Below are 16,837 nucleotides of genomic sequence, written 5' to 3' on the forward strand. Positions count from 1 at the left end.
CCTTCTATAGAATAGCAAAGAACCCTGGCATATTTCAGCTCTGAGGGGAATCGGCTTAAGGCAAATGCTAAAAACATCCTGTTCCGGAAACATCTGTATTTTCCTGTCTGATTCTCCTATAAATGAGGGACTCCCTCAGGGAGCTTGTTGATGCAGGAGGTGAGGCATCCCACTGCTTCAGTGAGCTGGTTTTTGGAGCGTCCTGGAGGCATGCTGAGAGTGAGGGGGACCTTCAAGGGCTGGCATGCACTATATCAACCTTGAGGTGCCAGAATGGAAACACATCATATGCCAAGTGTACAGTCCTATTTAGTACCTGGATTATGATATTTAATTTGAAACATTCTGACTTATACTCACTGTGATCTCCAAACTCTGTCAGAGTTGCTATCCATTTTGATGTAAATTACCACGGGATTGAGTGAACCGCTGTTTCATTTTAATTCCGAGGAACATTTGGTTTTGTCATTATTTACCATTGTTTATTGACATATATTTCCACAGACCAAATCTTTCATTACATATATAGGTGAACATAGGATCATAATTGTATAGTATAGAAAATAAACCTTCTTGTATCATCCTCAGCATTTAATTATGCAAAACTAGTGACAAACATCTTTAGAAAAAAATAATAAAATAGTCCTTCAGTATTAAAATTTCTTATTAAAAAGCATGACATCGAAGTTAAAAGTATGGCATGTTATTAATGCATAGATGAGTCAGGCATGAATAAAATGAATCTAATCCCATCTCTTATAGTAAATCAAAATCTTTGAAATCTACAGTTTGTAATGGGTTAACTGAAGAAAAAATGATATATTTAGTTTTTTCATTATTCTGTGGTTTCTGATCATGTAACTTTTTAAACAATGAATACTCAGGATATAAACAAGGTACTGCATACTTACCAGGTGATTTTTATGTCTCTGCTGAATGCAGGATAAATATATTTGGGCTTTTTATTGCTTGAGTAGAAAGTGCTCATTACTTATTATTTTATGTTTATAATATAGAAAAATTAAAAAAAACCAAAAAACAAAACAAAAAAAAAATGCTTTTAAATGGCATACATCACACTGTTGTAGTGGTGGACTTCCTCAAGATGGTCTTCTGTGGTTTTGGTGCAGTGGGAGGAGGCACAGTCGCAGGTCTGAGGGGGGGGAAGCTGTTACTGTGGCTTATTCCCAGCCCCCCGTTTTCTAGTGGAAAAGGAGGGAGATGAGGGGGAAGTGGGTGGGGAGGGCCTTGGGGAGGAAGCTGTCCTGGCGGGTGGACGGGTTCGCTGTGTAAGAGGACCTCCCTGTTCTTTACGTGATACCTGGTGTCACAGTCAGGACAATAGCCATGGTACTGGACTTTTTCATTAAACCTTACTCGTTCCCGAGGCCCAGCTTGCGGGCACCTGTCTTTTTCGGGTCTGTGCATCAGAGGCTGCCCGGGAGCCTTGTCCAAGTTACTGCTGGGTTTGCAGGAGATTTCTCCGTTGGGGATTTTGGTCGGCGCCCCCGGGAAGCCTCCATTCCGCAGAAGGGTGCCATTGGTCTTTACCGGCTTGACGGGGGGCGCCACTCGCTGGGGGTCTTCACACTTCACGGGTGTCAACCGTGGAGGAGGCGCTGGAGGGTTTGGCTTTCTCAGGACCGTGAGGATGGCTGATGGGTGGGCTGGGGGCTTAATGAGGGGGGCATTGGCTTGCACTTTGATCTTCTCTATGCTGGAGGCTGTCGTCCCGCTTGAGCTACTATTCAGGGTGTCCGTCTTGGAGCTGTCAGTCATCTCATCCTCCAGCTGTAGGTCAGAGGTCAGGGTATCAATCTGGTCAACCACCTGGTAAAAAGCACAAGGGAATCATGTTGAACAACGACCCCAAGCAAAATATACCACAAGTGTCTTCCAATTTCATAATCAGATATGGGAACAGGGACTAATACTGAATGGTGAATTCCATTGTTCTTAAGTTTTCATTCAACAAATTTACAGAGTATCTACCAGAAAAGCACCAACTATTTGATAACATAATGATTTCACATACCTAGAATATGTTATTTATGTGTATGTTCTATCCCTGACTCTGCTGTATCCAAAGATAAAATCTAATACAGAAACGTAACTGATTTTTAGAATTGATTTACAATATTAGTTTCAGGTGTACAATACAGTGACTTGATATTTTTATAGGTTACCCTTCATTTAAAAGCATTATAAAATATTGGCTATATCCCCTGTGCTGTGCAGTATACCCTTGTAGCTTATTTATTTTGTATGTAGTAGTTGGTGCTTCTTAATCACTTACTCCTATTTGCTCCTTCCTCACCCTTCTCCCCACTGGTTATTAAACTGATTTTAAACAGGGGAGGGGGCTTTCCTTCTGACTTACCCTCTAGAAAGCATAGGAGAACATTAATCCATGCCAAAATGAAAAAAGCCTGATAATCTGCAAAAATCAAAACTTTTCTAGAGATTATCAGAGAACTGAGATCACAAAGTAACCAAATAAACTGAACTGTAAAGAGCTCCAAACCCTGTGAGGGTAGACAGGACACAAAGACTGTTCCATCTTTGGCCAATCACAGGGAGAAGATGTAGTGTACGAAAGTGAGTAAAGAAAACAGCTAAGACATTACATTAATTAATTAATTAATTACTCTTTAGAGTAATTAAAGGCAGAGTGTGCTATCATGACAAGTTAGAAACCTGAAGACCGCAGACACAATGTAGCCTGTTCTCACTCCTGCCTCTTTTGCCATAGGCTTCTCTGAGGGCAGGCAGAGACTGCAAAGGGTCCCTCGTGGGCACAAAAACTCACCCATTTCCCAGACCCTTCTTTCTTACAAAACAGAAGCCTTCAGCACTAGGGGGATGGCAAGAAATCCTCTAACTTCTAACACATAGGCAATGATTAGCTGCTTCGAGGCTGGAAGAAAGAGGTATCTATGTCCTTGGAAAAGGAGGTGAAACATTCTCTTGGATCCAGGAACCTACACTATTTACATCGGCTACCACTCGGGGGAGGGATCCAAGTCACAGCCACTCAGTATATGCCAAAGACACAAGACAGAATCAGGAAATCAAGTAAGACTGCAGGCCCATCAGACCGCAATGCAGGACCAACCGCGAGTGTAGGAGAGTGATTGTGAAGACAGGAGAACGCGGTGGCAGAGTTCCAGGCCAGGCCTTTCTAAGGCAAGTTGGGCAGGACGATCAGAGAGTCAAGGAGTTAAGGAATCTAGCACCTCCTACAACCCGCTGGCTTAGAGTCTCTTCACTACTAAGTCATGGTCTGGGATAGTCTGTGGGAAACAGTCTCAGCTCAAATGCTCAATTTCAGAGCCAAGAAGTTTGACCCTCTGTCATTTACACTCTCTGAAGTCACAGATCTTAGAGACCATTCTCACAGCTGCCGTACATGTACTATTATGTTTACATGATGGAGGAAGCTACGGATGACTTTAAAAGTAATTTATTTTTAAATGGAATGAGTCCCTTCATCTCATGTTTCCATATGTAGGCTGTTTCTTTATGTAGGCTGTTTCTTCTTCTCTTACTTACTTACTTACACAGTGTGTTCAACTGTGAAGTTAGCCCTTTGACACCAGATTGGGCTCAAAATGAAGACATCATGACCAACCAGAAGGTAGAGAGGACACGGAGAATTTACTTCTTCCACAGGTGAGTCTTATGTGATTGGTTAATACCAGTACCATGAGAGCTAGGCCTTCAATTTTAGTGGATTTTAATTCCTGAATCCATTCACTTCTCTCCATCTTCCTTTCTCTGATCCCAGTCTGAGCCTTGCCTCCCCTCTCAGTTCTATAATCTCAGTGATCTTTTAAAAAACTGAGTTGTATTTTTGTCATTCCCTGCTTAAAACTTTTAATACCTGCTCATTTCTTCTGTGATATGTATCAATTTAACATGGTCTCCAGGGGCTTGTAAAGTCTCAGTGTTGTTCTGGTAATTGTTGAATAACTGGTTCCTAGGGATTTGAGTCCTGATTTAAAGAGTTTGCCAACTTCCATGGTGTGGACTCATGCCACGGTTAACTTCAAGTGAGTAAGGCAGCATCACTGAACATGAGACTGGGAAGAAACTTGCATGGGTGTATCATTACAAAGAGCTTCCACCACACCAGCAGAATAGAAGCACAAATACATATTAAAATGTTGTAAAATAATTAGGAATGACTAGAATCAGGCAAAAAACTTTTCTTTTTAATGTAATTTATTTAATATAGGTTTATATACTTCAGTTTTCAATAACTGTAAAACAGTTATTTCACAACTTGCTCACAAGATTTCTGAAAATAAAATAATTGGCCCTTTTTAACCAGTGTTAGCACTCCTAACTACTTTCTATATGTTGTTGCTGTTGTTGTGTGTGTGTGTGTGTGTGTGTGTGCGTGTGCATGTGTGTGTGTTAGCCATTCAATCTTGTCTGAGTCTTTGCACTCCCATGGACTATAGCCCACCAGGTTATTCTGTCCATGGAATTCTCCAGGCAAGAATATTGGATTGGGCTGCCATTCCCTTCTTCAGGTGATCTTCTCCACCCAGGGATCAAACATGAGTCTCTGGAATTGCAGGCAAATTCTTTACCATTTGAGCCATCAGTTGTTGTTGAGTTGCTAAATTGCATCCGACTCTTTGCAGCTCCACAGACTACAGCATGCCAGCGTTTCCTGTTTTTTACAATCTCCTGGAGTTTTCATAAACTCATATCTATTGAGTCAGTCATGCCATTCAATCATCTCATCCTCTGTTGCCCCCTCTCCTCTTACCCCCAGTCTTTACTAGCATCAGGGTGTTTTCCAATGAGTTGGCTCTTCGTATAAGTTTGCCAAAGTATTAGAGCTTCATCTTCAGCATCAGTCCTTCCAATGAATAGTCAGGGTTGATTTCCTTTAGAATTGACTAATTTGATCTTCTTGCTGTCCAAGGGACTCTCAACAGTCTTCTCCAGCACCACAGTTTGAAAGCATCAATTCTTCGACTCAGCCTTGTTTATGGTTCAACTCTTACACCATACACGACTACTGGAAAAACCATAGCTTCAGCTATATAGACCTTTGTTGGTAAAGTAATGTCTCTCTCTCTCTCTCTCTCTCTTTCTTTCTGGTTTCTTCTCTTTAATTCGCTGTCTAGGTTTGTCATAGCTTTTCTTCCAAGAAGCAAGTGTCTTTTAATTTCATGGCTACAGTCACCATCTGCAGTGATTTTTCAGCCCAAGAAAATAAAATGTGTCACTGTTTCCACTTTTTCCCCATCTATTTGCCATGAAGTGATGTGAATGGATGCCATGATCTTAGGTTTTTGAATGTTGAGTTTTAAGCCAGTTTTTCCACTCTCCTCTTTCACCTTCATCAAGAGGCTCTTTAGTTCCTCTTCACTTTCTGCAATTAGAGTGATTATCATCTGCACATCTGAGGTTGTTGATATTTCTCCCAGCAATCTTGATTCCAATTGTGATTTATTAAGCCCGGCATTTTTCATGATGTACTCTGTATATAGCTTACATAAGCAGGGTGACAATATACAGACTTGACGTACTCCTTTCCCAATTCGGAACCAGCCTATTGTTCCATGTCCAGATTTAAATGTTGTTTCTTGACCTGCATACAGATTTCTCAGGAGACAGGTCAATGGTCTGGTATTCTCATCTCTTCAGGAATTTTCCACAGTTTCTTGTGATCCACACAGTCAAAGGCTTTAGAGTAGTCAATGAAACAGAAGTAGATTTTCTTTTTTTTTTTTTTGGAATTCCCTTGCATTTTCTATATCCAACGGATGTTAGAATTTTATTTCTGTTTCCTCTGCCTTTTTGAAATCCAACTTGTACATATGGAAATTCTTGGTTCACATACTGTTGAAGCCTACCTTGGGGAATTTTTAGCATTACTTTGCTAGCATATGAAATGAGTGCAGTTGTGTGGTAATTTGAACATTCCTTAGCTTTGAGAACCCGGGCTTCCCTGGTGGTTCAGAGGGTAAAGCATCTGCCTGCAATGCAGGAGACCTGGGTTTGATCCCTGGGTTGGGAAAATCCTCTGGAGAAGGAAATGGCAACCCACTCCAGCATTCTTGCCTGGAGAACCCCATGGACAGAGGAGTCTGGTACGCTACAGTCCATGGGGTGGCAAAGAGTTGGACACGACTGAGCAATTTCACTTTCACTTTCACTTTATTTTCAACTCTAATAATATTTCCTTTCTTTTCTCACACTTCTTGGTATTCCTTTAGATCCTCATAATTGCCAGTCTGCTTCCCACCCTAAGACATTTGAACATACTATTTTTTCTTGAAATGCTCTGACTTCTCCTCTTTGTCTAATTAACTCTTACTTCTTATTGAAATCTTAGCTCAGGAGTTAAACTTGTGAAGTAAAATTTTCCCCTTCTACTGGGATTTCTGTTATTGGTCTAGTTAATTTGTTAAATATTCACAAGAAAACATTTCATTCATTCAAAGTTACCACATACTTTTTATATTATATGTTTAGTAGTAGCTAAGCATTGGAATAATGTCTTCTCTCTAGATCTCAATCTCAATGAGACTGAGGACCTTGTTGGTTTCTACTCTTGGATCCTAAAGACCAAATATGTGAATGGTATACAAAAGGGACTCAACAAATACTTATTGTATGAATTCATTGAGGTTGTTTCTTTGATTCAACTGTGAGCAAAAGCACTTCTTTTTCTATTTGATTTTTAAAGTGATTACTTTAAATTCTAGTATAAAATCTAGAATAAAATTCTAGAATAAAATCAGGGGAAAATGGCTTAGCTATAAATGATGCACAGAGTTCAGTTCAGTTCAGTTGCTCAGTCATGTCTGACTCTTTGCAACCCCCCATGAACTGCAGCATGTCAGGCTTCCTTGTCCATCAAAAACTCCCAGAGCTTTCTCAAACTCATGTCCATTGAGTCTGTGATGCCATCCAACCATCTCATCCTCTGTCATCCCCTTCTTCTCCTGCCTTCAATCTTTCTCAGCATCAGGGTCTTTTCCAATGAGTCAGTTCTTTGCATCAGGTGGCCAAAGTATTGGAGTTTCAGCTTCAGCATCAGTCCTTCCAATGAATAATCAGGATTGATTTCCTTTAGGATGGACTGGTTGGATCTCCTTGCAGTCCAAGGGACTCTCAAGAGTCTTCTCCAACACCACAGTTCAAAAGCATTAACTCTTCGGCCCTCAGCCTTCTTTATAGTCCAACTCTCACATCCATACATGACCACTGGAAAAACCTTAGCTTTGATTAGATGGACTTTTGTTGGCAAAGTAATGTCTCTGCTTTTTAAATGATGCACAGAGTAGGTATCACATTCTCTAGCTCTTGGCCAGATATCATAGAAATTCAAGTGGAAGGATACGTAAATATCATGATAGATAGATGAACATCTTGGCTCATGTGTACTGTGTACTGTTTAACCCAGACTGGTTACCTAACTAAGCCTTTTTTTTAATCTTCAGCAAAAGAGAGAAAGCTAGTCTACTGTGAGGAAAGGGAAAATGATTTTCAGAGATAAATACACTGCCTGGGGCCCTGATGTTTCAGTAGTTCCTGACTGGTTTTGGTCTGTACAGTGCTATTTCCCGAATGCCTAAAAATGCCAATAGAACAACAACAAAAACAGAAACAAGCAAAATAATGCCCTCAGGGGACAGGGAATCTAGTGGAATGGCCTGACATCAATTAGGTCCTCAAACAAGTAACTGCAAAAGCACATCTGCCTCAGGTGCTTTGAAAGAGAAATACAAGCTATTATAAGAGGAAAATAAAACCATGTAAGAAAGTGGGTGAAGCATTCCTGAAGGATGAGTTACAGTGAACTGGTAGAACAGGAGTGATTCTTGAAGTCCATTTAGGAAAGAGCCTCACCAAGGACTTGGATAGAAGAGAACCCCTGAGTGTGAGCAATTTGGAGAGGACTCTTGGCTGAAGGACACTGAGAGAGACAAGGCTGGAGAGGTGGATGGCAGCTAGGCTGCAAAAGTCCTAGTTATGTTGTGATAAAGGACTACGTATTGTTAAAAGGGTTTCAGAAGTGAGAGAAGCAATATTCAAAAAGACAATGAATTCAGTTTTTCAGAACTAATTAAAGAAGTATGCAGTCTCAAGCAGGAAAGCATAAGCAAACACACAACCAGAGATACTACAGTGAAAATACAGAACATTAGAAAGTAATGATTAAAGTTTTGCAACAACAAAATAAACACCAAATATTTAAACAATAACAAAATTTAGACAGGAGATTTTCACACAAGCAATGGAAGCCTCAATAAAATTTAGAAATATGTTTCCTACTGAAAGAAAGAAATTGGATATGGAATATAGTGTAACTTTTCTGTAAAAGTGAGAGTGAAATAGACATAATCCATCAGAGATGAAAAATAATGAATGAAGTAAAATTGAAAGCTCATGTACACACATACATACTCAAAAAATGGGATAAAAGTTATAAAGAAAAAATTCACATAAGGAAAGCTCTAAATTTTCAAAAATCATACACTTAGTCTCACGAGTAATGAAGCTAGTGCAAACTGAAGAAAAATGAGAAAGTATTTATTTTCTACTGAGTAGTTTAGGAAAAACAAACCAGTCCAATGGTTCTATTTGATGATGAGGTGAATAAATCGGAACTTTGTATATTGCCAGTGGAAATGTAAATTCAGTGCATTGGGGAACTTTTTGACAATGTCTTATAAATTGGATAAGGTTCATACTCTATGGTATAGGTCTTCTAGGAACAAAGTCTGGACTATACTGGAGAAATTCTAAAAGATGTGCACAGGGTTGAAAAAGCACAAGGATAGTTCTTATATTTTTTTTTTTCTTTTTTTGTTTGTTTTGCCATGGCAAAAAATTGGAAGCAACCTAAATATCTGTTAGTAAGTGATAAGGTAAGTAAATATAAACTAGTTCAAATGAATTAAATATAGCTATACGTATCAACAGTGATAAATCTCAAAAACCTTCAGTTGAGGGCAAAGATGTTAAAAAAAAATCCACTAAAAGTATAATACATACTGTTTATATGTAGAAGCACAGATATTTTAGTTTATACAACATGAATATATGATATACATTAAGTTTAGGCAAGAAGGAAGAGGAAAGACTATCAGGAGACATCAGTGACATAGATGAAATATTTTCTTTTAAAACTTCATATAAAGTAATTATGATAAAGCATTAACATTTGTTAAGTTCAGGTTATATTTGATATAGTATTTATTTTATGTCATGTGTAAAATCTTTTATAATTCAAAATGAAATAAATATTTATCACTACTTAAATAAATTTAGAAAGCAATAGAAGTATTTCTTACAGCTGCCATGTGGAGAACACATTGAATGCTGCTGAAGTTTATTTACTCGGCGAGTTAGAGGATATTGCAGCCAAGTGAAAGATGAATAAATTAACCAGACAAGGAATACACTGTATCCTTATAATTACACTTCTATGTTTTGCTAACAGAATTTCAAAGTATCATATTGCTACTAAAGGAATTATAACCACAGGCATGATGGAATTAAGGGAAAAACAAAATAAAAGAAAGGAGGACTAGAGAGACATGCTGCAGATATTGAGAGGTGAGAAGGCAGCATGACATCAATCAAAAATATAAGAACATCCACATCTAAACATCAGGAACAAAGGAGAAATCTGTATCTCAGACTTGAAACTGAGTCATCTGTCCAAGTGGAATCTATTTATGGGAGTGAAACAGCAAGACTTAAAGGAAGGATAATGCATTTAGTGATCCCAGAAAGTTTTCCTTCTTGTTGGAAAATAAATATGAAGGTTATAAACTTGCTTAACGATTCTTACTAAAATTTGAACCATTTTTTGAGAGAGAAGGCAGTATATGATTTTGAAGGTATTTTGTTGTTTTGCTTTTGTAATATTTATTTAAGTGGCAATTTATACCCTTTTCTCTGAAAGTAAATAAGATTTAAAGGAATCATAATTCATCATCAAGCCTGATCAACAGAAAATAAGCTAAAACTACAATGCAATTTTTCTTCTTTTTATTTGGGGTCAATTGGGTTTGACAAATATTTATTGTACAAATATTATTAATCTGTTACTATATGAGACACTGAGGATTAAAAAATGAGGCTTCTAGTTTAATAGATACTGATCATATGGACTTAGTGCTTTCCTTTGCAAATCATATTCAAATGAGAATAAAAACTAAAAGCAGTAATAAATTCAGAAAGTCTTCTCAAACTGTGGTCTAAGTGTGATCAGAGATTTTTATAAGTAGTACATGAAAGCAAAAGCGTTAGTCGCTCAGTTGTGTCCAACTCTTTGTGATCCCATGGTAGCCCTCCAGGCTCCTCTGTCCATGGGATTCTCCCAGCAAGAATACCGGAATGGACTGCCATTCCCTTCTCCAGGGATCTTCTCAACCCAGGGATTGAACCTGGGTCTCCAGCATAGCAGGCGGGTTCTTTACCATCTGAGACACCAGGGAAGCTCGTATGAATACTTGAGTGAATTAATAAAAAGGTGGTAAAAGCACTGATGGAGTCCCAGAAGGATTCCAAACTTGAAAATGAAATAGAGACAGTAGGAGCGAGAAATAATGCAAAATTTAGGGTGTGAAATTGCTGAGTGACTGTCTTTCACAATGGAAGTTTGTGTCAAATGGTGTGACAAGACTGGCAATGTGCTAATAGCTTACATCCTAAAGATAAACTGAAATTCTTGCTGTAAAGAAACTGAACAATGTCTCCAGATAAGAAGGCCCTTAATGTGGCTGGTAGCATCTTAAAACAAAGCTCTTCTCCTCTATTACTATCACAATAATAAAATTAAGTTCTTCCATTGGGAAGGTGGTAGAAATGAGGCAAGAGCAGCTAGCTTGTCTTCTAAAGTACTGCATGCCCATCTGACGTATTCACAATCTTCAATCAGCATCCTGCCTTTTCCTGCATGTGGGAGAGGCTGATAAAACATCTTAATAATGCCAACATCACAAAATAGAAGGACAAAGATGAATGAACAGATCAATATTAAGATAAAGTGATAAAGTGGCTGTTATCAGTTAATTAAGAGAACTTTGTAGTAATTTTAATTAATGTACTAGGAGAAGTTTGATAATACATTGTGGCTATAAAATAATACAATGTTATAAAAGAAGAGATAAAATAAGACACATTTGAAGTATAAAACATAAATATAAATGTAAAGAGGTATTTTTAAGAAAATCTAAAAGAATCTAAGAAATATTCCTAATCATAAATCAAAAATATTTTAAGGAAAATGTAAGAAAAGATTTAAAGGCATGGAACACAAGAAAATCAATGCTGCAGCTTCAAAGACTGAGAAGTTCTGGTAAAAAAAAGGGGGAAAAAGAGAAAAAAAAATGTGAGATTGCAATAATTAAAAAAAAATAAAGAGAAAATTTCACAGTTGACAATACTAGGAGTTTCAGATGGAAAGAGTCAATTGAGTGCTAATCAGGATGAATGAAAAAGAAAACAAAGTCAATCACTTACCAAATAAACACAGAAAACCCAGAAAGAGGTGATAATTAAATAATCATCACAGTGTCTTCTGGATGAGTGGAGGATGAAAGACATTTTACCAGTAACCTCCAAAGGTCTGCAGCAAAAATAATTTTAACCCTGATTCTATAGTAACTAAATCAACAACTTATTATAATGAAAAATTAAAATGTTCAGGTATTAGGACAATTTACTTCTCTTGTGTCTGTGCTTTAAAAGTTAAGGATATTCTATGGCTCAGTAAAATGGAATCCAAGAAAGGAGGAAAGCACAGGATGCAAGAAACATAATTAACACAGAAGTGTCAAAACAAATACAAAAAATTCAAGAATGATAACTATACTAGAGTCCCCAAAGTGATTATTCTAAGCTAAAAAGGGAAATCAGAAGCCTTCAAGAAAAAATAATGAATTACATTCAACGGTCATATTACTGAAAGGCTGTCAGCACATTCAGTTCGGTTCAGTTCAGGTCAGTCACTCAGTCATGTCTGACTCAACTCTTTGCGACCCCATGAATTGCAGCACGCCCGGCCTCCCTGTCCATCACAAACTCCTGGGGTTCACTCACACTCATGTCCATCAAGTCGGTGACGCCATCCAGCCATCTCATCCTTTTTTGTCCCCTTCTCCTCCTGCCCCCAATCCCTCCCAGTTTCAGGGTCTTTTCCAATGAGTCAACTCTTCACATGAGGTGGCCAAAGTATTGGAGTTTCAGCTTCAGCATCAGTCCTTCCATTGAACACCCAGGACTGATCTCCTTTAGGATGGACTGGTTGGATCTCCTTGCAGTCCAAGGGACTCTCAAGAGTCTTCTCCGACACCACAGTTCAAAAGCATCAATTCTTCAGAGCTCAGCCTTCTTCACAGTCCAACTCTCACATCTATACATGGCCGCTGGAAAAACCATAGCCTTGACTAGACGGACCTTTGTTGGCAAGGTAACGTCTCTGCTTTTTAATATGCTATCTAGGTTGGTCATAACTTTCCTTCCAAGGAATAAGCATCTTTTAATTTCATGGCTGCAATCACCATCTGCAGTGATTTTGGAGCCCCCCAAAATAAAGTCTGACACTGTTTCCACTGTGATAGGGAAAAGAAAACTATTGCAGTGAGTGATGAGTATAATGTGTGTAAAAAGAGAATCCATTTGAAAGTTGAGTTCTCTTTTGAAAGGTTCAGGTTTAGAAATATAGGTGTAAATTTATTTCTTTGTGAGTTCATTAGCAGTGTTTCATTCTACTTTTATTATTGAGATGCTGGTTACTGAATGAAAGGAATGTTTCTTTGTGAATATTTAACAAATATTTTGTGGCACTATCCAAAAAGTGCATTCAGTTAGCTCCTTGACAGAGGATGCACATGGACATACATATTTTAGTAGGTTAATTTCTTTTTAAGTCAAATTGTTTTATAGCCATGGAATGAACAGTATGTAGAAAGTCCAGGTCTAAATATAAAACTCTAGATATGATTTATCCAAAAATGTTAATGGGTCTTGGCAGCCTTGGAAAATAACACAGGTATCAGTTTATTAAAATAACAGTTTATGTTATTTAAAGCACTTGATCCAAAATTAGTAACTACAATTTGCAAAACAAAGATGTTTAATTTTTTTAGCTTATAATACAACAGTACCCGGTTTCATTTAAATCATTTCCTCATAGAACTGCAAGCATTTTTGAGGGGCTGTTGGAGGAAGTAGAAATCCCCCAAATTATCACACACAGTTTCTAAATTTCATATACCCACATGCTTATTGTTTAGAATAAAGAAACGTAAGACAAATGAGAACCAAGGCATTAAGTGTTATTAATGCACAGCTCAGCTCTAATGTACTAGCTGTAATGATCATTTCATGTAAGTCTCATGTTTACTTGCCTGTTAGTTTTAGTGAGTATTCACAACTTTTCTTTCCTCTGTAACAAATATTACCCACAGACTATGACAGTTGAAACACATTGCTAACTTTAATTTCTGTTTTCATAAAATACCTTGTTATTTTAACAGGCAATATGCTTGTACTAAGGTTTCTCATAAAATGTGGAAAAGGAAACATCCCTCATCACAATTGCTTCAGCAGCTTAATAGATGTAAAAGACTCATCCTCTTGCCTTTTGTGAGTACACACATCAAAATGATTCCATTATGTTAATAATGTAAAGGAGGAAGCTGTAACTCACGATAATGGACCTGTAAAGTTAGCACATGCTTATAGCTCTCAATCTCTAATAACTTTCTGTATTTGTAAAAGTGCAAATGAATAAACTCAGATTGTGCGTTACATTCCTTACTGATGATAAACTAGCTCAATAAAAAGTATTCTGTAAGCATCATAAGTAAAGTTGTAAGAATAAAATTCTTCTCTATCCAACCCCTTGTCTCTTTCATTTAATCCAGTTTTTGCATTGTAGTCAAACAGCGCTTTCCTTAAATCTGTGCATATAACATAAATGATTAAGCCTTAAGTGGTTTCCTATTGCTCTTTGGATAAAGACTAAATACTTAATAAAAACATGATCTGGGTTCTGCTTTGTACATCAGCCTGCCCCATGCCCCTGCTTTTTCTATTTCGTTCTGTGCTTAGAAGATGCTAAGCTGGATCTTTGAATAAGTCATCCTCCACCAAGACATGGTTATTCTTCACTGTCTGTACAAAACACACACACTCATAGGAAAACATATTCATTTCCTTATCCTTCAAAAATTAACCCTTATTTCTCCTCTTCAAGGAAAGCTTCCAGATAGCCCTGAAGTCCTGCAACACAGCCTGGAGATCCTGCATCTGTGCTTCACAGTATGAAATGCACTAACAAAGTGATGGATCATGTAAATAGCTCTTTAATGCCGGTCTCCATGGTGAAAACGTAAGGACCCAGAGGGCAGAGCATCCTGTGCCATTATGCCTAAAACAAAATATATATTAAATGAAAAATCATAACATAAATAAGTAAAGCAAAGATACTATAACAAAATACTTTTACATTAGGTTGCTATTGCTTATGGTTTGATGTATATTTGTAAACTTTTGAGGTTATTGATTCAGGTTGGAAATAAACTAAATTCATGAGACTGCTAATCTATTTCTTTTTTTTTTTTTTTCCATTTATTAGTTGGAGGCTAATTACTTTACAATATTGTGGTGGGTTTTGTCATACATTGACATGAATCAGCCATGGATTTACATGTATTCCCCAACCCGATCCCCCCTCCCACCTCCCTCTACACCCGATCCCTCTGGGTCTTCCCAGTACACCAGCCCTGAGCACTTGTCTCATGCATCCAACCTGGGCTGGTGATCTGTTTCACCCTTGATAGTATACATGTTTTGATGCTGTTCTCTCAAAACATCCCACCCTTGCCTTCTCCCACAGAGTCCAAAATTCTGTTCTGTACATCTGTGTCTCTTTTTCTGTTTTGCATATAGGGTTATCGTTACCATCTTTCTAAATTCCATAGATATGCGTTAGTATACTGTATTGGTGTTTATCTTTCTGGCTTACTTCACTCTGTAAAATGGGCTCCAGTTTCATCCATCTCATTAGAACTGATTCAAATGAATTCCTTTTAATGGCTGAGTAATATTCCATGGTACATATGTACCACAGCTTCCTTATCCATTCGTCTACTGATGATCTATTTCTTATCTTAAAAATATAAGGTCTTTTCTATTAGAGGAAAGAACCTGCAATGATATATTAAAGTACATTTGCAAGATTACTAAAAGATATCATTTACCAATATCAATATTAAAATATTTATATACACATTAAAATGAATCTTTAGCATATGTTTTTACTTTTTATCAGACACTGAATTTACTATATAACATAAGGGAAAAGAAAGTTTGTAACTTAGACTAATATTTGTCCATGTTATCTTAGAATCTGTATGAATATTAAATTACTTGTCAAAAATTCATCAGAAAAAATCTATTACTCCTTTCTTGATATCTCAAACACATAATTACAGAAATGACAGCATTTATTGAACTTTCAATATTACTAGAAATGCTGATATTGATAACACGGCTGGATTTGAAGGTATGACACTTGGACATAATTACAATTTGGGCTCTCATTAGCTGTATGATGGTGAAACTGGGTCTCCCTTCCTAATATTAGTTCTCCCACATTGTTAATTAAAAGAAAAAAGATGAAAGAAAGAAAAATTGTGGTATCTGTGTACCTATAAGAGTATGATTACATATAAAATGTTTTGAGAGGAGAGAGGAAGAACAGTTAATTCTGCCAGAGAGAGAGAAACAATGCCAGAAATAGGAGTATTAAGCTTCCCTGGTGGCTTAGCTGGTAGAGAATCTGCCTGCAATGCGGGAGACCTGGGTTTGATCCCTGGAGAAGGGAATGGCTACCCACTCTCCTGGAGTATTCTTACCTGGAGAATTCTATGGACAGAGGAACCTGGCGGGCTACAGGCCATGGGGTCCCAAAGAGTCGGACACTGCTGAACAACTAACATACTTTGGAAGGATCAGGTAGGAAAAAAGTAGAAGATAATTCCAGGCACAATAAAATGCAAAGTTAAGGAAGTGAAGTCTCTCTCAGTCGTGTCTGACTCTTTACGACTCCATGCACTGTAGCCTACCAGGCTCCTCTGTCCATGGAATTTTCCAGGCAAGAGTACTGGAGTGGGTTGCATTTCCTTCTCCAGAGGATCTTCCCAACCCAGGAATCGAACCTGGGTCTCCTGCATTGCAGGCAGACGCTTTACCATCTGAGCTACCAGGGAAGCCCTAAAAAGTAAAGGAAAGGAGGTCTGAAAATCAATTGAGATTTACAGTAGAAAGCTGTCTACTGTGGTAGACTGAAAGGGGTATGGTTTGTGCATGTGTGCCGTGTGTGTATTGACACACATTTGAGGGCATGTTTAGTAGATGAAGAGATAAACTAGGAAAATCAGAAAGTGTATAGAGACAGAAAAAAATGGGATGCAGGTGAGGAAGTGCTGCAAACCAAAGTGTCTTCAACACCATGCTAGATATTATAAGTTGGCCTTTACTTGAAAGTTAAAGGCAAAGTTGAAACAGAAAAGTGATGTGAGCAACTATGATTGTATAGAGCCCTGAGAGAGTGGAAAGACAGCGCCATAAAACAAGTCATTAAAAGTGATTCTTCTTGTCATAAGTAAACCTAGGGAAAATTATTGAAAATGATGCAAATGGGAAGGTTACATTACATTATTTTTGCATTAGTGAAAAAACATCTGAAAATCTCCAGAGCCCATCTTTAGAATGTCTTTCCCAACTTGAAAATATCCAGTCTAGCTCAATTATGGTGAAAGAATATGGGGCATTATCCTTGGTT

The 16,837-nt window shown here is 37.7% G+C and overlaps 1 protein-coding gene and 1 non-coding gene across 3 annotated transcripts in view; both read right to left on the reverse strand.

The window, feature by feature from the left end:
• Positions 1–928: 928 nt before the first annotated feature.
• The window catches only part of PRR16 (proline rich 16), a 165,515-nt gene continuing 149,606 nt past the window's right edge, over positions 929–16,837 (reverse strand). For both annotated transcript variants that reach the window (XM_065934527.1, XM_065934536.1), the window contains one exon: positions 929–1,830. In XM_065934527.1, coding sequence (XP_065790599.1) covers positions 1,075–1,830 — 756 coding nt within the window. In that variant the 3' untranslated portion in view covers positions 929–1,074. The remainder of the gene's footprint in view (positions 1,831–16,837) is intronic.
• Positions 16,191–16,262, reverse strand: TRNAC-GCA (transfer RNA cysteine (anticodon GCA)). The gene has a single exon. It is a non-coding gene; the product is annotated as a tRNA-Cys (tRNA).

Source organism: Muntiacus reevesi, chromosome 1, assembly GCF_963930625.1.
Source record: "Muntiacus reevesi chromosome 1, mMunRee1.1, whole genome shotgun sequence".
Taxonomy (NCBI): domain Eukaryota; kingdom Metazoa; phylum Chordata; class Mammalia; order Artiodactyla; family Cervidae; genus Muntiacus; species Muntiacus reevesi.